The sequence below is a fragment of the Polyodon spathula genome, chromosome 15, assembly GCF_017654505.1.
Source record: "Polyodon spathula isolate WHYD16114869_AA chromosome 15, ASM1765450v1, whole genome shotgun sequence".
In the NCBI taxonomy this organism is placed as follows: domain Eukaryota; kingdom Metazoa; phylum Chordata; class Actinopteri; order Acipenseriformes; family Polyodontidae; genus Polyodon; species Polyodon spathula.
In genome coordinates this window covers 16,737,823-16,762,625 of record NC_054548.1, presented here as the reverse complement: position 1 = coordinate 16,762,625, position 24,803 = coordinate 16,737,823, and the positions used below count along the sequence as shown (strand labels likewise).

The 24,803-nt window shown below is 35.3% G+C and overlaps 1 protein-coding gene across 2 annotated transcripts in view; it reads right to left on the bottom strand.

Annotated features, from left to right (window-relative positions):
• The window catches only part of LOC121328136 (neuroligin-4, X-linked), a 71,199-nt gene extending 50,971 nt beyond the window's left edge, over window positions 1-20,228 (bottom strand). The window contains exons 1-3 of one of the 2 annotated variants that reach the window (XM_041272648.1): window positions 19,975-20,228; window positions 5,496-6,216; window positions 1,956-2,015 (exon numbers count right to left, since the gene is read on the bottom strand). In XM_041272648.1, the coding sequence (XP_041128582.1) occupies window positions 1,956-2,015; window positions 5,496-5,967 (532 nt within the window). In that variant the 5' untranslated portion in view covers window positions 5,968-6,216; window positions 19,975-20,228. The remainder of the gene's footprint in view (window positions 1-1,955; window positions 2,016-5,495; window positions 6,217-19,974) is intronic. The other variant, XM_041272649.1, reaches the window with a different exon arrangement.
• Window positions 20,229-24,803: the final 4,575 nt, after the last annotated feature.

Sequence of the window (24,803 nt, the reverse complement as noted above, 5' to 3'; positions counted from 1 at the left end):
GTGTGTTCTTATTACTGTATTAAAGTCTTGTGTGAAAACAGTATAAAACTATGTTTCCACTGCACAATTTTGCCTTTCCCAGGTGCATACTCACATGTGTTCTTGTTGAGCACAGTGCCCCAGAGCCTATACATCGTTTCCATAGGCAGTAGGGCTAGAAATCTGTGCATTCATTTTAACAGTGTGTTCATGGAGAATGGTCTCAAAAACAGGATTTGTGGCAGTGGAAACGTAGCTTTTGTTTCCTCATCACCACAGTGCCACACTTTTGGTATGAGGGTAGAAAGACATGCTATCAGAGAGAGAGAGAGGCACCAAGACTTTTCATTCATTTTGCTTAAAAGCTCCGTTGAATTTGCTTCCTTGTTCATTCATTATTCCTAATTGACAACTTCCATTATTAAATTAAATTTGCTTTTCTAATTTGGCTAATTGCCTGATTTGTGTAAGAATGCTAATACAAATCTTAAACCTATTTATTTTTTCCAGACTTCTTTGGATTTTTTTTTAGAAAAAAAGAAACTCATTTTGTTGATCAATTTTAGAAATTGATCACTGTTTCCTTGTGATGAAGAACCTTTGACATGGACTCAGCAGACAATTTAAGAGCAGAACCACTCCAGTCAGATGCCTGATAAGGTTACCTCGGCTTCGTCTGCATTTATTTGCTAAAGCTTCTTTTTATTCTCAAGAAAGAAAATTAAAAAACTAATCAGTTTGGCAATTTTTAGGCAAATGGGAACTACCGCCCAGTAGTATAAAATGTGCCTGGGCAAAAGTCATGTAAGCTGAGGATTCCTTTGCCCTAATTGTTGTAAATCTGTCAACTTTATCAAAACAGAGGAGACAGGAGCATGCCGATGTGCTGAATTGACACTTTTGAATAGATGAGTGTGACAATTCAGCTGTCTAAATTCATTTTTTAATGTTTGTTCATTTATTTAACACTTTACAAATTGTTTAAGTAATCTAATTCCAAAATTAAGATAAGGAAGATATAATTTTCTGTAAACTACCATTTTTTCACATGAACCAGTATGGTTTCAGAGTAGCCCATTATTTTTTAATTGTATTGGGAAATTTTATTTTTGAGTTTCAATTAGCAATATCCTAGTTAATCTTGTATTATAAACAAACTTCATCCCAGCACAAAAGGCTCTGGGGACGTGTTTTTAATCACAACTACCTAAACTCCCTGCTAGAATATGTGCATATTTTGCATTGCTCAGCACTTTGCCAACAAACCAGCTAACTGCTTTTCAAATATTAAAAAAAAAATGGGCGAAAGGTGGGCTCTTTCGTAACGGCCTACTGTGAACAGAATACTGGCTCTGAAAAAGTGTTATAAATGTGTTATAATAGGTCAGCACATGTGCTGGCAATTGCTCCTTCACAATCTTCCTCCATTTTGTTTTGACACAATTCCACTGTACTTTCAGGTACCATGAGAACATTTCTGAAATTACTTTCATCAGTTTTAATCACATTGCAATGAACAAGGAACATCTAGTTTTTCATGCAAAGAGACAAGCTCTTGATATTACTATAATACAAAATAACATATATCCCTATTGTCATGCTTCACAGGGGTAAGTAAAAAGAAAAAGGGCTAAAAAACTTTCTTTTTTTAAAGGGAAAAAAATTAAACACATGCATAGATTCAATTCCCCTTTTTCACTTTCTTGTGCTGCAAAGGGAATTCAATTGTAAATAAATGTATTATGTTGCTTACTTCACACACTTAGACATAACCTTTAACTTATCTCACAAGGGAACTGTAGTCATATATATGCTAATTTCTTGCAAGAAAAAAAGTGGCTTGAAAAATTATAATAAAATAAAGAAATCAGGAGGTGCACATAAGTATGCACAAAAAAAAGATTCACAAAAAATCAAAAGGTATATTTTCATGCACCAGAATCGAGCTTTTTTTCTTTTTTTAAAAGAAAAAATACCTTCATCTTCACCACGATCATTATTGGTTATATCATCTGCTTGTTTCTTTGTGTTGGCTCCTAAGGTCAACAGGAGAAGAGTAAAGGGAAAAAAAAAGAGATTTCAAAAACAGCCGGTTTTCTCCCCCCGCAAAAAAAAACATCTGTTAAAAAAAAAAAAAAAAAAAAAAAAAAAGTTTTCAAATTTAAAAAATATGATTCAGAAAAAAAAAAAAAGTTTGTCTGCAAAACATAAAGATCCAACGTGAACTAATGAACTTGCATGGCTTTATTTAAAAGGAAGGAACTTGATCATTATCAAAAAAGAAAAAAGATGTTAAGTTTTGGCATCTAAAAAAATTATAAATGTTCATATATTTTTTTAAGTGACTTACCAGCTAATTGTGAATGATATAACACAATTATATTTAATTAATTTTGTGTTCTTCAAGTTTTTAAAAACAAAGGACCAGATATTCAAAAGGGCAGTTGCAGTGGAAAACAAAAAAAAACAAAAAACTAGTATGTTGTCTTTTCCTTCAAGCAATACAAATAACTGTACAGGTCCACCTACACAGGATTTTCAAATACTATGATTTTTTTTATTTTTTTTTTTTTTCTGCAAATCGCAGTGTTGAGGATGACTTAATTGCATGTGATTTTCTTCACTTAACTAATTTGAAAATACAATTTAAAAAGTCCATTAAAGACATCAGTATGAGGGTCTTAGTAGTAGAGGACAACATTTCAAAAGCGTTTAGTTTGTAGATGTATATAAACACATTTTTCTTGTTCCCAAGCTGATCCCTGTAGTCTTTGAAATTATGATCCAGACATAACTGGACATTCAGATGCATATGATTAGACTGCATCGAAACATTCAATGAAATCACTATCAGATCCAGATGATTACTATATGGGTTTGGAATAACATATTGCCACAGGAACCCCAAAAAGGAGTCATACTTATATTGGGTTTAAAAATGAATTGTATTTCCATAGATGATATTATTATTAAGCTGTGTGTTAACTAACACCAATTGTTGTAATGTTTCATAACTATATCTAAAGCATCAGATGATCCATTAACTGTCCATCATGAAGAAGCAGAAACAATGTGTGTGTATTCATACCTGGAGCACAGCAATATTAGCAATATTAACTCAACCCTTTTGAATTTAAGGGACTTTTATTCACAACACAAGCACAGTTGTGTAAATGTGCAAGATAAGTAATAGCAGATAGATAATTTACCAGCACTGGGAAAACCTGTGCAGACCAGCAAGGCATGGCAGTTAGACACATTTATCATTGTCAAACTGATTAATTGGCCCTTGCATTATTTGTTCTGAAGTTGTGCGATAACATTTTCTTAAAGAGATTGGCAACAAGATTAAAGACAATAAGAATGTGTCTGTCTGTCTCAGTAAGATGATGATTCTTCAATGTGTCACTTGAATTTGATGCATTTTCACCCATGGAACGATGGCAAACTAGCAGTGGCAGTTGGCAGTGGCCAACCCCCTCCAGGTGTTCAATGCTAAGAACAGGTATTTCCAAACTCTAGAAAGGTTTAGTATGATGACAGGGTAATGACTTCAGAAATCTAGAAAAAAAAGGAGAAAACAAACTCCCACGCTGGGTGCCAACAGTCACTGTAAACATAGACAGAGTCTTTGTACAGTGTATCTTCTACATATTAAGAAGTTTTTTTTTTTTTTTTTTTCTGAGCTATAACACCTGGAAATAAATATATTATATTATATATATATAGATATATAGATATATCTATATATATATATATATAATATAACACACACACACACACACACACACACACACACACACACACACACACACACACATTTTAATGAGCAACATCTCCAACAACAGCTGTGGTACCCCAAATACGATTCAGTTCCAACCACTGCAGAACGACTGAGTGGGACATTTGTTTCTGCAGTGCCGCATTCATTATAGAGGCAAGTTCTTCACCACTGTATGTTTAGTGTATTAGAATGTTCATTGGACATGTAATATGGTGGAATAAAAGTAATATATTCTTCCAACATAACATATTTATCTGTTGCTTAAATGGCAACTTTTTTTCTTGTTTTTTTTTTTTTTTTTTTTTTTTTTTTTCAAATAGTCCATCAGTAAACCTTGTTAGGTAGCTGGATTTCTGTTTCAGCTTGCAAGTTGGTGTACTACATTTCCCAAATGCACTGTCCATGGTCCTGAAAACTAACATCAACCTCAAAGACGAAATCAGTAAACCGCTCTAATGTAGGTGATTGAGACAGCAATTGAATCTGGAATGGAAACACTACACTACTTAGTTAAATGATCACTTTGGCCAAATCAAAATAAATCATTCCACATTCACTGTATATGTATTATATGTACACTGAAAAAATATATATTACATTGTGCCATGTTATGAGAAAATAAACAATACTGTAATGTACTGTGAAGTAATTTGGCTTTTCTGACTCACTGCTGTTTGTATAATTTTTTTTAAAGTAATACTGAACATGTGCGTTTGAATTGATGATAAGATGGTGGATTGAGGTTGAGTCTTTCATTCAATTGTATTGTATTGTATGAGGAGTGATTCATTTTTTGCACTTTTGTCAACATTTTAGGTTTACAAAATATGACACTGTTTTGGTAATAGCATCTGCTATCTCCACCCAAAGCATGTTATCCTTAAGCCTGACTTTACCATTTACGTTGTCATCAAATTGTGAACCCATTGGATTTGAAAAGGTCAAATAGTTTCACAAGTACCTGCCATTGTGAGGGTTTTAAAATATATTTTTTTTTTTTTATAGAGAAAAGGGAATGACAAGAATCTTAACCACAGTCTACCAGGAGTCTGGTCAAGAAAAAAAAACAAAACAAGCAAAAAAACAGACAATCCGTGTTTGATGTGCAGCACATCAAAAGACATTAAATAAATAATATGGAAAATAGCAATACACAATGGCCTACCTAATTAATTCTCTATTTTCCAGAAATAATATTTTAAAAAATACAAAGGTATTTAAATGTAATCATTGACTTGGTAATCTCAGGGAACAGTACACTTCATCAGAACGTGGCAAAGCTGCAACTTTGCAAGATTGGATTAGCAGTTGTTTTGTACTTCAGTAAATTATCATACACGGGGCAATTCATGGCCTGGTACGGTGGCAGCTGGTGATCAAGTGGCCAGAGGTTTATGCAGAGGTGGTGCACTGCTGCTAGTGGTTGACTTTCAGTGCATCCTTACAGAAAAGGATTATTATCCAAAACCATATATATTTCACAACTTGTATTTTTCATTTCATGTCTCTACTTTCAACACAGTGTAATTCAGTATTTGTCATACACTATATTTGTGTGTGTGAATGTTCCCATTTCCAAAAAAAAAAAAAAATGTGCTCATGAGGTTAAACTGTACACAGGTGATGCAATATGCCAGTTTACTGAACACCCTAAAACCAGGAACTTTTCCCAAAACATTGAGGGTGAAAGAGTGAAAATAAAAACAAGGGAAAAAAACTAAATATGACTCACCATCTTCAGTGGGGACATAGATGTTTAAGTAAAGGCAGTCTTCATTTTGGTCTTGCACATAGTTTACCACTGTATCCAAACTGGCTGTAAACCAGACTGGCAACATGTCATTAAGTAAAAAACGGTCTTCCAGGTACTGGGGACAGACGGCGGCAAACTGAGTGGCATTCCTGATGCCAGTCCATGAAGAAGGGGGCTCGGGAGGCTGGAACCTTCTTTCCCCAGTTGGTGGAGAGGCGTAAGGAACTCCAAGATATTGTTCCACTGGACCAAGGATCTCATTGGGTAAGGGTGTTTTTAAACCCCGCAATTTTCCATAATGTGTTGTTATTATTGAATACTGTGCTTGGCAGTTGATAGAAGTAAATCTCACAGCCAGAGTGGTTATCCAAAAAATCAAGTTTACATTTACCATCACACAGAAAGGTGTGAAAGAGAAAGGTAGCCATATAATTCCCTTTGGCCTAGACATTGTCTAAAATAACATTTGTAGGTTATGGTCTTCCACAGCCAAAATAATGATATTGTTTAAGCTATAACTTAGCAGGGTTTAATGACTGCCACAAAGAGCACCCATGGATAAAACCTCTCTTCAGCAGTAGAAGCCATCCCAGTGCACAGATTTCATACTGCAAGCAGTTCCACCTTCCAGTTGATGAGAAGATAGAAGTCACACAAGTGCAATTACTTCCCAGAATTGATTAAAGCCAGATCGATCAGCCTGTGGGTGAGAGAAAGCAGACAGTTTAAATTAATGATTTACCGGGGATACACAGTTAAGAACATTAACTCTTTGCTGCATCTTCATTTCGCACTGCATCACTGACAGAGATACGGACATCTCAACAATCACTACCAGTAAGATGCATCACAAACACCTCAGTTGGAGTCTCTAGTATCATAATCATGTTTTTAGTCTCAACAGCAACTTGCTTGATGCAAAAACACATAGACAGTATGTGTGGGTGGCTTACTATTTTACTTCAATCCTCAATTCTACCATGGTGAAAGCATTTTTGTTATTGTCTTTGTGTCTAGGAGGCATATGTATTCTTTTGGAAGCTAGAGAACAGCATGTGGCCAGGGAAATTACACAATGATTTGTCTTGCCCTCTTTACCTATAATTCAATTTCTACAAAAACAACCCACTTTATTACTAACATTAGCTTGATCTCTCTAATCCTCGAAGAGCTAACACTGCAATTATTGAAGTGTAATTGAAGTGTAAGGCTTGAAAAAATAACAGTTATTCTACCTATTCTATCATATGTTGTTTTTTTTTTTTTTTTTTTTTTTTTCTTTAGCATGAATGCTTCAACTGTCACTGGAAGAAAGAATGATTTGTTGTTTTTCCTGAAGCCAAAACACTACATCACTTAAACAAACAAGGCAATGTAATGACTCATCCAGTTTTATGTATTTAAATGTAAGTCTTCAGAACATAATTTAATTGAAAGGGTTTATATGGGACATATGGGTGTCAGCTGTTTTAGTTTAGTTTTCTTCTACTAAAGCCCCTTTCACACTGGCACTCTTACCCGTTTGCGTCTTGATAAAACCCATCTCTGCACTTCTAAAGTGTTACAGTATTGTGGCTATTATATGTTATATTTGTCTGTGTATAAATTGTAATTGTAATTATAATTAAGCATTACTATAACTTATATTGTAAGTACAACTATGTTTACCATGAACATGTTCGCTACAGATAGTTCTTGAGATCCATTTTGGCAGCTGACGATGTACAGCAGCCAGACACTTTTCTCATCTATCTAGGCTTAAAGTTTAAACGCTGCTTTGGCAAATCAAAAAATGACAGCCACTTCTCTTTCATATAGTCGTGCTAGTGGCTTTCCACAACCACACAGCTCCTTGTCAGTGTACGGTTGTTACAATTAAAAGCACGTCAATTACAAATGGAAACACTGTCTGACAGCTGTTTGCTTTCAGCGGCTCCGAGGCTATGTGCGTGTGCACCAACTTACCCGGATGTCCACGCAACCCTATTAAAAGATTAATTAAATATCATCAAACAGACAGCAAAAAATACTGTCTTTTATTTCAAAGACAAAGAAAGTTACACCAATATATCTAAGCAGCAGCAGAAGAACACAGTGTAAATTTTAACCCCACTTTGCCTTTGGAGTTTTCGTGTTCTGAATGTGTTCAACCAAAAGTTCACATAAGATTTCAGCCATCATGGTGCCAACAGTTCAACTGGTTAGTTAACTAATCTGGGGTCATGTACTGAAGTTATTCTAAGCAGGCATAGTAACGAAATTACTATTCACTGTTACCTATTCTAAAGTTTGTTTTAGACTGCCTTTTTTAAACAGTAGTTTTTTTTTTTTTTTTTTTTTTTTTTTTTTTTTCTATGCAGAAAAACAAATCTGGAAAAGTATTGCATATATATATATAAACATACTTAGGGATGCACATTATTGTTTACATTAAAAATGTATACATTAATATTATATTATTTTAAACAATAGTTTTTTTTTTTTATATTTAATAAACTTTTTTTCTGGCAACCATGAATTAAAACATAGGAGCCTACTGGAGCCTAAATTAAAAAGCTTACTTCGAGCACTGAACAGCCACACGTGTTAAGGATTTACTTCTGCAAAGAAACTTTTCTGTTTACCCATATTTTTGCTGCTTGAGACACCCCAAGAGTTATACTGCAGCAGGGATGAAGAAACATTTTCTCTAATCAACATTTGCGTTGACGGTTCAGTCCAAAGAAGCTTAGATGGAAGCGTCCATAACAAACTGCTTCCGGGGCATTGGTATGCGTATTGTGTGCTTGCTTCTGTCATCCAGGTCAACCCTGCTTTGTCAAAAGCACTGTGAAATCATGTAGCCAACCCGCATGACACCGGGTCCTGCCCGGGTAGGTTGTGACCCGGGTAGAGAATGCCAGTGTGAAAGGGGCTTAAGTGTATAGCCCATTAAAAAACGACAGGCTATTAAAATCAAAAGTACATCTGGAGAAATGTCAGGGTTCTCACCAGGAATTTTTCACAGCATGGTGATGGGAGGAGCGGGGGAGCAGGGGTGGGGCTGGGAAAGAAATGGAGATCCTCGCAACCCCCTGCAGGCGAGGCAGGACAAGTCATGCACATGCTTACGCTGCGTGGAAGTAGTTGTCAGGATAATATTCTATATCCATGGCTGTCAGTAGGTAGATGCAGAGTCTGCGTCATAGGATGACGTACTCCCTAGCAACGCATGGACGCCATTCCAACCCAAAAAAGGTTGAGAACCCCTGGACTAAGGAACTAATAAGGTTTCTCACTGAAGTTGTTTACATTTCATTCTAATGAAACACATTGCTTCTGAACAGTAATATCCCCTTGCTTTGCACCAATGGGACCATTTGCTCATTTAATCTGATCAATTGCAGTTTCTCAGAAACAGTTTCGTGCTGCTTCAGCAAACTTAATTACTGTGTTTTCCTGAAAGGATAATTTACTTCTTAACCCTATAATGTCACAGTAAATTAAGATAATTTTAATATATACAGTAGTTACTTGAGAAAATGACACGATATGATGGTACTAGCTGATACAGGTCTGACATTAAGGTTAGCCACATGTTTTCAACAGATTAGTAGTCAACCTGTGTATTTTCTAGTATTCAGTGTGATAAAACACACATTTTATTATCCTAAAAATGCCCACGTAATGTAGTTGCTTGAATTCTGTTGTTTATACACAACATATTAACTTATCCCATGTTCATTTAATTGTATGTCAGCCAGTCACATAAAAGTATACATTGTTCATGCTTTTCAACACCACACTTCAGGATTTTTATATAAAATATTAATGCCAAAAATACAACACATTTACACAAAAACAGCTAGTACCTAACATTCAAAATCAATGTTAAGCATAACTTGGACTTTTTAAGAATGCTGGTATTATATGCATTTGTGTTTACTCCTGAATCAGATTATTGTTCTTTACTGCCACTATCTGTGCTACCATTCAATATTAACTTCTGGAAATGTACTACATGGTTTGACTCTGTACATTTAACAGCATATGTTAACAAAAATAAAATGGGCTCCTTTAATCTATGACATCATTGTCTCATTCCTGGACCTCTTGGTATTTTAGCCATTAAAATAATGATGGTAGTCATTTGTTAGCAGGCACTTCCATTAACAGAGTTGTCATAATTATTCTGGAGAGAAGAGCTTTTACCTGGCTCTCATCTTCTGGTATTGATTTATATAACATAAACCTACAGTATGCATAGTATCTATGTGTGTTACTATACAGGGATTCTGTTTTTCGTTTTTTATTAATTTCATTTTTTTTCTGTGCTTATTTTGAGCTATTTTCGTGTTTTATGTATAAAAAAATATATTTTTTTTTTTCCAGGGCTTTCGCTTTTTATATACTGTATTATTGAAAAAAAATTGCAGATTCCTCTGCAGCTTTAATAATTGTATTCATTTTTTTACATTCTCGTAGCCTTCTACAGCCACTGGCAGCACACAGTACAGATGACCATCTGTGTTTTCCACAATTCCCGAATTGAGTTAATCAGCTCTAGACATGTTTGATTAATTAAAGGATATGCATGCTGGATAGATGTTTTACAGTTAGTTTGTGTTGAACATGGAAAATGAAGAATTAACACAATATAAGATGCAAATACTTAGTTATTGTGAAAATATATAGTTTTGTGCACTCTGTTAGTTTTGCAGAAAAAGTGGCAGAGAAGGTATAAGAAACTGATAACAACAAGATTGCATGAAATATGTGCTGACGGCAGAAATCAGCCAAACCCACAAGTCTGTGCATAAAACAATTCAAGAGCATGTTTCCATACATCTTGAATCTGCTTGCTCTGTAATGGGAAAACAATTATCTGCATATACTGAATAAATCACACTAATATTTGAAGAATGTGCATTTCTTTGCATCTAGATCACATCAAGAAACAACTACTCACTACTTCATCATCATCATCATCAGTCTGGTTAAAAACTTTTTGCTTTTTTAAAGAATAAATTCATAAAAATGAAACCACAGACCACAGCAGCATGGTTTTGGCACTAGGCACAATCAACATTGCCAGACGGAAGGAGGCTGAGGATGGAACTGCATTGGTTTCAGTAAATTATTAAAAAGTGGTCTGTGGATTTTGTCATAGTGGGTGAACAGGTCAATTATCGATAAAACCCATCTCTGCACTTCTAAAGTGTTTCAGTATTGTGGTTACTATACTGTATATTTGTCTGTGTATAAATTATAATTGTAATTATAATGTGTTAGTTTGAGCTACTGGGGGTATTTTGCATGTTTTTATGAAACAGCAGCTACAATACCAGTCGTGTACGTTAGTAGGGTTATTCAAAATACAATTGACCTCTTATTATTGTACGTTTGCGCATTTAACAACATTGATGATTTTATTTAGACAAACAATTGTGCTAAGTATAGGTGGTTAAAGGTTTTATGGTGCTTTGCGTTCTATGTGAAATATTTTTCCTATTTTTTTTTTAATGTATTAGTGAACAACCCTTTTTTTATTTGAAAACAATAAAAATTACTTATTTTGTAACACATTATTATGCTAAACTCTTAGCCTTTCAAGATACGTTTCTGTAATATTAAGCAAATTATGCTGAGTTTATTGATTTTGAAATGGAGCATATATGTGTGAGTATCCAGTGGTCTTAAAGATTTTATCTCAGTTGCATTACCTGGGACTGTTTTCCTTTGTAACTGCTATGTTTTAAGGCCAGAAGCAAGCTCTCTATGTCAAATATCAAATTAAATGCCACAAAAGTTAATTTCATATGGTTAAGGTATCTGCAAAAAAAAAAAAAAAACTATCAGGGAGTTTCACTGTTGAAAAAAAATTAAAAACACTCAGGCTGCCATCAGTAAAATTGTAAATACACAGTTAAATGCATTATTTTGTTTTGTGGTATCCATTACTGTTGGCATTTAAAAGGCAGGATCACAAAAATAATAATAAAAAAAGTTATAATCCTCTCTACCTAGAACTACCAGAGCAATCTTTTTACACCTTTTTATTTTTAATATAACCTACAATATTCTATTTTATTTGTATATACAAGCCTGTTATCTCACTGGACATGGTGTTTTGTACAAGGAATGCACTGAAGGTAGCCATAGCACTTCAGTAGAAACATTTTGATCAGAAAGCTGCACAGCAGCAGGCTGTAGCAAGTCAACCTGGATTCTGTGCTGCACTTAATGAGACATCCAAGAGAAAACATGTTACTTTCATTTTAAATTAAAAACTACTTTTATTTTTACAGTTGTGTATATATGTACATATACCTGTTTATACACTAGTTTATTTTGAAATGTTTATTTTATTATAGTTTTTCATTTTTTTAAGTAGTGCTTTATATGTGGTAAGTTAGAAAATAAACCTATTAATTGTTCATTTCAATACAGTGTTTCAGGTTTGCAGTTGTTTGATATGATGTGCTTCAACATTTCAGTTGTATCTGATAGTTTGTCTTTCATTTTAATATTGATGTTGTTTAAACTGTAACCGTCATAATGACTGCCTGCGGCGGTATCGCTTTGACGGTTTTAGTATTAATGGGGCAAGCATGATCACATTATTGTGCATCTCAATATTGTATTTTTAATAGAATTTCTTTTTATTATTTTTACTTGTAGATTGCTAATCTCCTGTAAAATAAATTTGGTTAAATCAAACTGTCTCCAACTGTCAGAACTAATGACTCGAATTGACTCTAGCCAGATAGGTGACTCGACTCGACTCGAGCTTGGCATATCAAAGACTCGACTTGACTCGAGTCTTTACCCCCCTGTGACTCGACTTGGCTCGAGTCCCATTTTTTACAACACTGAGTTGGGGTGGGTTTGAAGTATTCAGAATGAATCAATGATAGATACAAGTCAGGAAGGAGGGGCATTGCCCATCTGCTCGGGGATTATTTTTTTATTTTTTTTAATGGGAAATTAGGGGGAGGTGACATTAGCGAAACAGCCACATAAGAAGACCAACTAATTTATTTGTATTTTTGCAATTCCTTCCTAGTCAATTGCAGTGATTATTTTGTAGAAAGTCTGGTTTAGATTATAAATGTATATCAATGACTTCCATGTAATGTAGAATTAAATAATTAAGTACTGGGCCTGAGTTAAATCAGTATATTGCAGCCGTTTTAAATGTAAACTACAATGATTGTGGCACTTAACCTACCAATTTACCTATTTATCAACCACATTTTTGAAAGGTAACTCTATATATAAATAGAATATTCTGTGTTTGGAGATGGTTCTGGCTGACAACTCTCGCTCTTCGGATCTCCCTTGCTTATGGGCGTCGGACCATTCTTTCGGTCTTGCTTGTTTGCTCAGATATGGAGTCGCCGATCGAGGCTTTCCTTCCATCTGACTGGGAAGGCAGCCCTTTGCATTCCTGTGAAATATCACTGCAGCTAAGTAAAAGCTTGTGCACAAAAAGTATTGTAAGGAATAGCCTGCAAGCAAGCTCTTAAAAGTGCTGTTTGACAAGGGCAAACAAGAGCACTATGTTCCTGATGACAGGAGCACAATGTTCCCGATGCTATGCGAAGCTCTTTCAGTCGGGTCGATCTACTCCAGCTGCCTGGACCGCTTGTCTCGGCGCCCCAGCGCTGCAGAGTCTAGCCCAGCCCTTTGCCTCCGAGCGCTGTATGATGACCCGCTCGTCTCTAAGGACGCCTCCGCCCAGCCTGCCATCCTTTCCAGGTCTCAGGGTCATCCGACCAGCCTTCAGTCACCAAGGTTTCCGATCATGAGACTGGGACTTGCTTTCCTATCCACTTTTTCCCCTTCAAGTAAATAGCGCTTATTGAGCCTCCTACAAATCATGCTCTGTAAAAAAAATACACGTTTCACCGACACTCCGTGAAATACCAGTGAAACTACCAGGGAAGCAGGTAAGGAAAATAAAGAAATAAAGAAATAAATATGGAGGTATAACTGTACAATGTGCTCATACTGTAATTGAGCGAACATTTGGAATCCTTAAAATGTGATTCCGATGACTGGATGTCTCTGGGGGAACACTACAGTACACTCCTCAGAGCGTTAGCAATATCATCGTGGCTGGTTGCGTTTTACATAACATAGCTCTCTGTAATGGATGCGATGTTGAACTTACAGAGGAAAGATTACAGGGTTTGAGGGAAGCAGATACTGAACTTGAAGCCCCAGTGGTGGAGGTTGCAGATGCCAGGCAGGTCAGACAAAGTCTTATAAAATACTTTTTTTTTTTTTTGTAAGTATTCAATAAGTTTAAATGTAAAAATTTCTCTCCAACAGTTTCTAATTATTTCTGCTTGCTTCTTTGCATCTAATTTTCTTTTTCAAAATTTTGCAACATTAACTGAAATAAAGAAACCTCACACACACACATTCACACACAAAATACCTCATTAATAAAACTGTTTGCTCAATAGTTTGATTTATACCAGAATTTTGGTATTTTCGAAGGCAATTCGTCTAATCCAATCAATGATCTCACTTGCTTTGAAGACTTGTTTAATTATGTATATATTTGAATAATGATATCACAGACTTTCATTTATTGTTGAATAGACATGGATTTATAGCAATGATGATGAAAATGTTCCTGGTTAGAACCCATTTATGAATGATCCAGTAAAGTATTGGGACACCCTGTACGACAAATGTACAAATATACATTGTACATCAACTGAACAGCTTCGTAATGGTCAATAATTTCTGAACTTTAAAAACTATTACCGGCCTCATAGGTTCTAAATGTTCTTCGTTCTGCATACTACCTTACTGGTGCTGTAAACCCCTGGATGTGCCCTGCGCCAGGATGCAGGTTAGCTGAAGAAGCACAGCTGGAGTGCACTCACAAGGTGAGCATGCGTTCCACAGGAAGGCCCCCAGGCTGTGGCACATTCTGCCTTCATCTATCAGAGACTTTCAATCCGTATGAACCTGTTTCTTATTTTCAAATTTTAAAACAAGCTATTGTTTCATGAAAGTGCAATGGTTCGAATCAGAAATATAATATATCAGTGTTGGAACTGAAGTACAGTCCATCTAAAAAATACCCTTAAGAATATATAATTGTTAGCAGTAAGACTGCTAGTTTTAAAACTAGCTAGTATTCGCACCAGCAACAGTACTTCAGTGTCGCTGGTGCTCACCAGCGTTCTGTGCTACATGGGCTCTGCTATATTATTCACACGGTAACACAGGCTCGAAGCAAAACTAGTCTATAAAAATGGTTTACAATTCTCAAATCTAGATATGCAATTATTAAAGAAAGGTTATCAGTACTTGTGACGGAAACAGTTCTGGTGATGAATCTTCCTCCCGACCTGTGAGGGCGCTAAAGAACGAGAGGAGAAGTATCTGGAAGGGCTGGCCTGACAGTTCGTTTCCGGGTCAGGGAAGCACGACTCTGTTGTAAGACCGTATTGATTTGAAAGGTAAACGAGAGGCAGCTGCAAGTAATAAGGCAGCTGCAACCGTTTACCTAGATATCATGCGGGATTACATATAGGGGCCAGGGTAACGCTGATCTTTTCCTTCGTTTGGGTAACGTGAGGAGAGAAGGACTGAGAGAGGAGCTCTGCACATTTGAATATCACCAAGGACTGGTGACCGTGCCTTTGTTTGTGTGTGAGTCTGTACTGTGTTCACCATCCCCGCACTTTACACATTGTTGTGTACTGCCGGAGATTTATTATTTGACAGTCGCCAGACCTGGAAACAGCACAAATAAACACTTGTTCGAATCACTGTTGTCTGTTCATCACTCCTGCATCGAAACACCGCTATACCTGTTCCCCTTACCAACCACTTTGCCACAGTACTCTATACAGTACAAGTAATCATTTTTTGAGTAAATGTCTATTTTATATATAAAAACGTAAACAAAACAGATAAATAGCCACCTCCCAGTCCATTGGCTTAAGTCAATAAACTCTAATCAGACTAAATAAAGACATACACAGATTTCATGTCTTTTTTTTTTTATCTGACGGTGCTACACGTGTCACTGGTCTTCAAGTTGAATGGGTTTCGGGTGTTATAAGAGACATTGGTACTGATACAAAGTGTTTTCATTTTACAGTATACTTTTTCTTTACATATTGCTATGGGATGCATCAATAACTCATGAAATTAGAAAAGTAAATATGTTACAGATTATACAGAACTAAACAACGTATTTTATTTTCAGCATTGAGAATGTCAGTCAGTTTGGGTGATTATGGTCTTGGGGAATTAAAGCATTCAAAGTCTATTATAAGGTGTCTGGCTTGAGTACATAACCCTGTCAGATGTGGGGATTGAAATGGCTCAGCGCATAAATGCTTTACAAACATTGCTTGAGTGCACCTGAGCTGATCTGTGACATAAGAATAGCTGCAATCTGAAATGGGAGAATAATATTGATCCATGTGTCCTAGAACCAGTTTGTTTGTGCTTTGCTATCTACTACTCTTTAAACTACATGTCTGGTCTGCAATAAGTGTGTAACCTAACGTCAGGTCCCTATAGAATTCAGTCACCTGATAGTGCTTCGCTGCATTTGTGTAAAAGATAGATTTGATAGACAAACTGCACTGCTTTTTAAATTGAGCTTGTATGCATTTCTACCATCCAGGTGCACTGTTATTATTAGCATCGAACAACTACAGTAACACGTGAGACTATTGACTTGTAGTTTTTTTTTTTTTTTTTTTTTTTATCCAGTGTGGTCATAACTTAAACATGTACACATAAAGGGTGTATTGTATGCAATCAATATGAACAGTAACTGCACTAAAACAACCAGTGCTAGTCTATAGATATACAATACCCAAAATAACAGATACAAAAAAATACTTAAAAGGTCCACGTGTGATGGTTGTCAACCCTTCGTGTAGGTATTGTAGATCACTGTAGATATCAAAGAACAAACAGTGGAATAGGGAGTGCACAGTTCTCATCAGACATGTATAATGGCTGAGCCTGTTTAGTACTTAGATGTGGGGTTCCAAGGAAAATCAGGTATTTCAGTTAGTTGTGCTGTGTTGTTGGCTCAGTATGGGGCACTGTTTTCTGTTGCACGGCTCAACTTATGCCCCAGCACGGTGTTAGGGAGCACTGTGTTATAAGAGGTGCCATTAATGAATCAGTAAACAGAGATACAGTTTACTACATTAAAATTTTCATTGACAAATTCTGTTTCTAGTATTTTGAAGTCATCGTACCGTCATCGTACTACAGTTTTCTACAGTTTGGTAATGCACATTGATGGTGGTTTTGTGGTTGGGGGCGGTGGCAGGGGAGGGAGTGGGGGCGTGGGCTGGACGGACAGACTTGGCCAGTGACAGTTTGGTACAATTAACATTGTTTCATGGATCAAAATGTATAAAATTCAAGGGACAAATAAAAATTGGTCATATTACTGTAATTAAAAAAATAAACTGAATTTAATTAGTAATAGTGGTAGCATTTTGGCCCAACTTTAGCACAGCACATTAAATAATGTATTTTGTGCTATGTAGGTATCTTAACTGAAATGTTTAACAAATAATTACATTTAACCATCCATGGAAAAAAAAAAAAAAAAAAAAAAAAACATAGATGACCAGAAGAACGCTCCAGTTGCATCCATTGTAAACCCTGATGGCAAGGATTAGGTAAGATTAGGTCAAATGAAACATTAGCACAGCCCCTCCTTAATTATCAGAAAATGACACCCACATGTATGGCAATTGGTTTGTTGTAAACCCTTGTCAAAATAAAAAAGGACAGGGTCAAGTGATTGTTTTTTTTTTTTTTTTTTTTTTAAAGAACAACAGTGCAACAATGATAGTGTGCTACCTCTATTTCTGTTCTAAATGTAGCCATTCTTCATTAAAAGAAAACAGAGTGTTAGTCCCAATCACAAGCAATTAAAATCTGGCCTGCTGCCCGACTAATTCTTAGAATAACAAGCCATACTTCCCATCTTGCTCCTCAAGTCACCACTTTTAAAATTCACAATTATTGTATTGCCCTTTCAAATTTGAAACCTCATTTCAATCGCCATAACCCATGCCTTTACGTAGACCAGTTATGTAGGTCAGCTGACTAACATACAACATGGTACTGGAAGAGGCACGCTCTGTTTATAGAGCCACCTCTGGGTAGGTTAGAGCTATTTAACCAGGTAGAATTCTCCCGGATCTCTGAATAAATAATTCCCTTACAAGAAAGCAACTTGTAGATTATTTATGTTTGCAAACAAGGTTTGCTTATAGTAATAGCACTCCAAAATAAAGATTTCCAGGTGGACCTCATTAAAATTCAGCACCAATCATACAAGCAATCAACATGAAGATCTTTTTTTTTGTATGTATGCAGATTGCTATTCCATTTAAGATGTTTTTTTTTTTTTTTAAATCTACGTAGATCATACAGTATTTGCTCAGAACAATTTAGACATCTATTCAATTTTGCTTAAAACAATATAAGGACAATGAAGTAGTGTAGCAATGTAGCATGTATATGGTTACAACAGCAGTATACCACCTTCCACCTATGAATAACCAATATTCACATCTGGATGTAGTAGAATTCTGTAACTTGCACCAGTTATTAAAATGAGAACATTGTGCATCAGATATAATGCATTCACAAGACATCAAGGATGGATTACTGTTTACATATTAGTTGGCAGTTGGCAATCTTAAATAGGCATAATAATATCCCTACTGTTATTATTATGTATGTATTTTTTAAGACTGATGATGTGGGTGGGTAGGCATTACTCATGCATCATGTGTTGAGTGCATTAAAACAACAACTCGTGTGTGGGGTTGTATGAGTAATTCCTCATACTGCATTCTTTACGAAGAAAATGTCCAATGTTCTGCCACGCAACAATTTAACCAGTTTACAAACCTTAAAAAGAGCTTAAATAGGTGCACACACTACCACCTTGTGGCTCCATTGTGAACTTGCTAGTGTTGAATACATTGAAGTAATGTGTTTTTAAATTATCAATATGTTGCTTATGTGAAAAAAAGGACAACGTTAGGATATATTGTATTTTGTTTTACATGACTACATTTCGTTTAACCATGCTCCAGAGCCAACTTGATACATTCCTGTTTTGTTGGTCATTGCAATGCAACCACCTTACTGTATTACAGTATGGCTACTCCATGATCCTTATATAACAAAATATCACATTAAGATAGTATTAGTAAACGTACAGTAGTATATATTACAACTAGATATCCGTTTATGATTAGGCGTGTAAATGCAATGAAGTCTTGATTAATATGTCGATCACTGCATGTAACGGTTACAGTTTATCCACAGTGCAGGTATGGGTTATATTTTATACAGCATGCTGAGTCCTGAAGCAGGTTGTATTGACCTCAGAAATATGCAAACGGAATGCAGATGGCAAACGGAAAGTGATGTGGTGTTTCAAGTTTAAGCATCTGCAGATTGTGTGCTGTCCTGGTACATGTATTATATATATATATATAATTATAATATTTACTTCATTTTACTAGGGCTATTTAAAAAAGCATAATAATAATAATAATAATAATAATAATAATAATAATAATAATAATAATAATTTTTTTTTAAAAAAATGTGCACAACCAGTAGGTTAAACAGTAAAACCAAAAATAATTACTGCGTTGTGTGGTATTTAATTTAAAACAGTAGAAGTCTTGGTTGCTACAGAAAAACGCAAACACGTTACATGTTTGGTTATACCCAAGGTAGTCACAGAAAAAAAATATCCAAATTCTCTTTTTGGAGATAAATTGACGACGATACGAATTGTTGGTTTATCAGAAAAAAAAAAGATACTAAGATACATTACACAGCTTTGAACTAGAATATTCAGCCAGCATCCCACGTACATTATTCACTAACTAGAATGCTTAACAAATGGCATTTTATTTCAAATGTCTGCAGTAGGTCATGTCAAAAACATATACGCATACTAATTTAAAATACCGAATTGTGACATTGAAAAAAATGACATGACACAGGTACATCGGTTGGCATTCTAGCACACACAACACACATATATATATATATAATATATATATAGCTATATTTAATATATATATATATATATATATATATATATATATATATATATATATATATATATATATTATATATAATATTGACAATCCTGTGCCATGTATTGAACTAATACAAGAACGTTTTCTGAGCTTCTCGAAATATTACGTGTTGTCTAGAGAAGCTTTTCCTCCTTGCTTTTTTGTCTATACTTTGTATAAATATCTCGCACATAACAGGGCATGCATGTCTGCATCAACGATGAAAGCAAAAATAAAGATACAGATATAATTCTGCATCATTAAACTAAGGAAAAGATCATGTTACAATTTTCTACAAATGCACCTTCAACCAAAGCACTGAAAGCAAGCTAAAATCAGATTTTGCAACTCACCTCAGTATATCTGCCACATCTAACTCGTTCTATGTACAGCCCGGGACTCCAGACGAAAAAAAACGAATATCACAACGAAAATCTAAAACTCAAGACTCTTGTCCTCTAAAATCCAATACAATCTCCCAGTCAAAAATAATTGAAAAGAACAGCTTATTTTTGCTTGTAAATTATCTACATTCCAGTAGGAAATTCATTAATTCACTGCAGGGGAATTGCAAGTTGTATGGGTCTCTGTCTGCCTTCATAGAGACAACGAGGCTGTTCTGCAAAGAGAGATTGAAGGAGAGAGACCCTAGCTATACCAGCCACTCTCTCTGTCTCCCTTTGCTATTGGATCAAACTGAATGAAATTTACAAAGCCAGCAACCAATAGATTGCTGCACTCCGCTCCATCACTATTATACCTAGACCAGGAACAGTATCCACCACCTTTATGCGGGAAGCTACAAAACGCTGCATTTTTCGCAGACAGGTATGTTTGTGATGTGTGCGTTAAATTACAACGCGCATTTTAATTACGCCGGTGGTGTGCTTTGTTTTCTTTTTTCTTTGTAAAGATATTTTTGCTTGCGATATATTTTACTCAGCTGCAAGATATGGTACACCTAACAGCCAATATAATTCTGCATTGTGTTTGTCACTAAAGAGAACCCTGTCCAACATATGTGGTATTTGGAAACCCATTTTCGCAAATATGTTATATAGAACATGATTATGTCCCACGTATTTTATTTAACTTTTTAATTTATTGTTGTAGGCAGTGGACTACATAATGACAAATTTAAAGCAACCAGCAGACATGCTAAAATGTTTTTTTTTTTTTTTTTTTTTTTTTTGTACTATTACTAAAAGTACAACCACCCACTCTATAATTGTCAATTACTAAGTAGTTCGTGCTTTGTTATTCTGATCCATGCACAAGTGGTTATAGTCTTTTGTAAGAGGAATAATGACATTTAAGAGCATATGATAACCTTTATATTGCGTGACAGGAATATTTATTTTATTTATTTATTTTTATTAAGGAGAAAGGGGTATTGTATATTGCTGGTAACATTTCAGGAATGCTGTTTGCATGACGTGTGAGAGACAGCCCATCTCTATCTATAACTATAGAGAGAGAGTATATTTTCTATCTCTATATGTTATCTCAATATATAGAGAGAGTTTCCTTGAACAAAATGACACTGTAAGCTCCACCTGGTTTATACAGTACAAGACAGGCTGAAACATTGGCAGATATAATATTCCAGCTGTAATCTTGTTTGTACATGTATTTTTTATATAGCTAATTAAACTTCTGAATGTTGAGAAAATGTATGATGTTAAAATGATTTTTTTTTTTTTGTTTTAATAAACCATTGCTCTTTCTTTTAATAAACCATTGTTCGTTGTTGTGTTGCTTGAAACTAAAAACACATTTGGTGAGCGTAATTAGATACTACTGTATTTAACCGAGTCAGCCTCAAAAGTTCCTAAAAACTCCAAGATGTTATTACGCCATTAGCCTTCTAGACCCTCTGGATAATTCACTTTTGATGGTCTTTTTTGGCCTCATAGAGGCTTGCACGTAGAAAATAAATTGTGCTAATAACAATATTCTTTGAGAATATATCGCTCTTCAGCACCTTACTAACAAGATGCAGGGTGTTGGAGGACATTTTAATTATCTAGACATTTGTGGTAGGCTGTAATACTGATCCACTTTGAATGTGACAACGCAATTTTCTTTTGTTGCTTTAATACTTTCTTTAGACCATGAAAAAAAATCGACCTATCTTCTCTTCCTCCATATCTAGAAACATTTGACTGGTTCTATAGATCATATAAATGATGTAAGTAACTTTTGTGGCATTGTCAAATCTTATAAACTGCAGCTTACTAATATGTTGTGCCTTTGTCTGTAACATCCAATTGTGTTTGTGTCTGAACAGAAAAGCAGCAACACTCCAATGCGAAAACTCAATTTGATTGAAGGCTCTTATCTGTGGAAAACATTCACCTCCTTGACATTGTTTAGAACTACAGTGTCAATAAGTTCTGTCTTTTTTACAAAAGGAATGCATGTAATGTTATGCTATGGCTTCATTTTTTAATCTGGTTATTTATTTAACATTTTTACTCGTCAGATGTTTGTTTGAAATAAAAGTGCATTCTCAAAATAATATTTTAATTTATTCCTGAAAACTGTTGCTCACCTGCCAACTCACCCCCCCCCCCCCCCCCTTGCCCCCCCCCCCCCCCCCCCCCCATTTTTAGAAAGGCCTCAGTGCCGTTGATGTGATAGCTTATGGAGATGTGGTTTACTGAAACAGGATTAAACAAATATGAAAATTAGATTAAACCCCTTTTAGGTAGCCAATATAATAACCAATGAGTGTGGGAATGCATAACTTACAGGAACAAAGTAATGATTTATGACTTACCTCACAAATTGGTTCTTATTGTAAGCTATTATCATCTGGAAAGACATTAGGCATTTATAGGAATATAGAACAACTAGGCATATGGCTTTTAGTGCCCAGATTTTCCCACACAGGTCTCTTGCTCGCAAAATACTTTGGTATCCCTGAACAGACCATTGCCTTAAATATATGAAAACAAATTTTACTCCAAAACATGCTTCTGCAATGGTGACTGCCAAGACATGTACAACATTCTATGTGCAAATGTGTTCATATATTTAATGAGGTAGAGGTTGGGAGAATTACGTTTCCTACACCCAATCTTTTAGTTTCAGGGCTGGTAACACATTAATTTCAACCACCTGTGTATATTTAAATAATAATCATCCCAAAAGGGTAGTAACCATTAAAAACATTTTCTTGTCTCTTATTAGCACATCAGAATTTCCACACGTCCCTTACCAGTTTCATGAAGATCTCTTTAACTAAGGCTAGGTTTGAGGCTTACAATGGGTACTAATAGCAGAAGAGACTGCACAGTATACTGCGGAGGCATTCAAAAGTTCAATAAAATCTAGCAAAAATTATAGACTTAATTAAAATGGAACTTTGTGTTATTGTTCCGCTGTTAAACTCAAATATTAAAAAAGATCCTTCACCAAATATTTATATTTTTTAATCACTGCTGGAAATATCTTTTCTTTACAACATCTCAATCAATTGTTTTTCACTGCCAGACTTGGACATAAAAGATTATATTGAGAAGGTTTGCTATATTATAGTGCACATGACCTGTCTTAAACATCTCTTAATGATGTTGCTAAAACAATATTGGAAAAATCATATAATGCAAACAAACTTTTACTCTAAACCGTAATGCTTATGTTTAAGTGATGCGCTGGATATTGGTTTTGGTTCACATCCAATCAAATTATCTCCCTTAAATCAATGGTTTTGAAGCCATCAAAGTTTCTTCTCTGAAGTAGTTTCTCGTGACTTGCGGTCTGACATGGAATGACAAAGGTAAATTCCCTATTTCATGCCGAATTAATTTCTAATTTCTTATCAATTTTCCAGTTAGACCACCACAATATATTCTGGCTTTATGGTGCATACACTTTGTACAACAGAGATCTGGTTCCATTGGGCTAGCAGTGATAAAAAAAAAAGGAAATGTCTATAAAATTGATAGGCATTGTTTCTGGTCAGAAATAGAAGTTTTCTGACATATATGACTTTACTCCCTTTTTGGAATTTTTGGGGGGCACAGTAAAACCCATTTCAAGAAACATATCTCCATCAATATTTTAACATGTTCCTAATATACAATGTCTTACTTGTTTAGTAATATAGTATGTTTGTTCTGTATGATTCTACCATGCTAAGGGTTGCCTGGCAGTGAGTGAGGTAGGGAAGTAGCATTGCACAGTGTACTGAAGCCTGTGCATTTCTGACATGCTTGCCAACCTCACTTCTTCAAAATCCTAATCAATCTTTACTGGAAAAGTTAATAAGTAAGGCAAATAATGAACTAAACAGAAGCAACAATGGATACATTTACACAGTACACATACTGGGATATTAAACAGGTACTATTTATGTGTTTATGACAAACTATTGTTGTTAACGATGCACGATTTTAACAATTATCTTCATTATGGCTTTCTCCAGATGGAATGGATAAAAATGCAAAAAACAAAAACAAAACTATGGTATAAAACATGGAGTACAATGAAGAAACATAGATATGCGGAATATGAATTCATAGATTAATATTTGAATTCCCTGGTACTCCATAGCCTCAGTGGTATCTGTGATGGAGCCTGTTCCATCCCTTGAAAATGTATATATTGACAGAGACAATAACAAAATGAAACCCTGTGTATTTGTTTATATGTCTGGGTAAATTAGTATAAGTTTAGGTAAAGTGTTTGTTAAAACTGTTTTTTTTCTATGTTCAAAGTTTATTGCTTGTGCCAATGAGGTGTTTTACAAAGGAACAATAATTATTGTGAACTTAATAAAAAAAACACCACACTTTTGAAACTCAATCAACTGTCTCTGAGTTCCTGCAAATATTCCACCAGATCCTGACTTAAGTGGAGGGGGAGGTGCATCAGAATCAAAGTAGTCTGAGGGAGGAACAATATGTGGTTTTAAGAGGGCTCCTTTATAAAAAGCCAGACTATAGTTTACAGTTGGTAGTACCAAAAAGCTTAAGACAAACCATTTTAGAGTTGGGACATACCGTACCATGGGCGGGACACCTGGGGAAACATAAGACCTTGGCACGGATTGTAAACAGATTTTATTGGCCAAGATTATATACAGAGGTGAGCCAGTATATCAAGACCTGTCCTGAGTGCCAATTGTCATGTGTAGGAGGGAGGCCAGGGAAAGCACCCTTGTTATCTCTTCCTG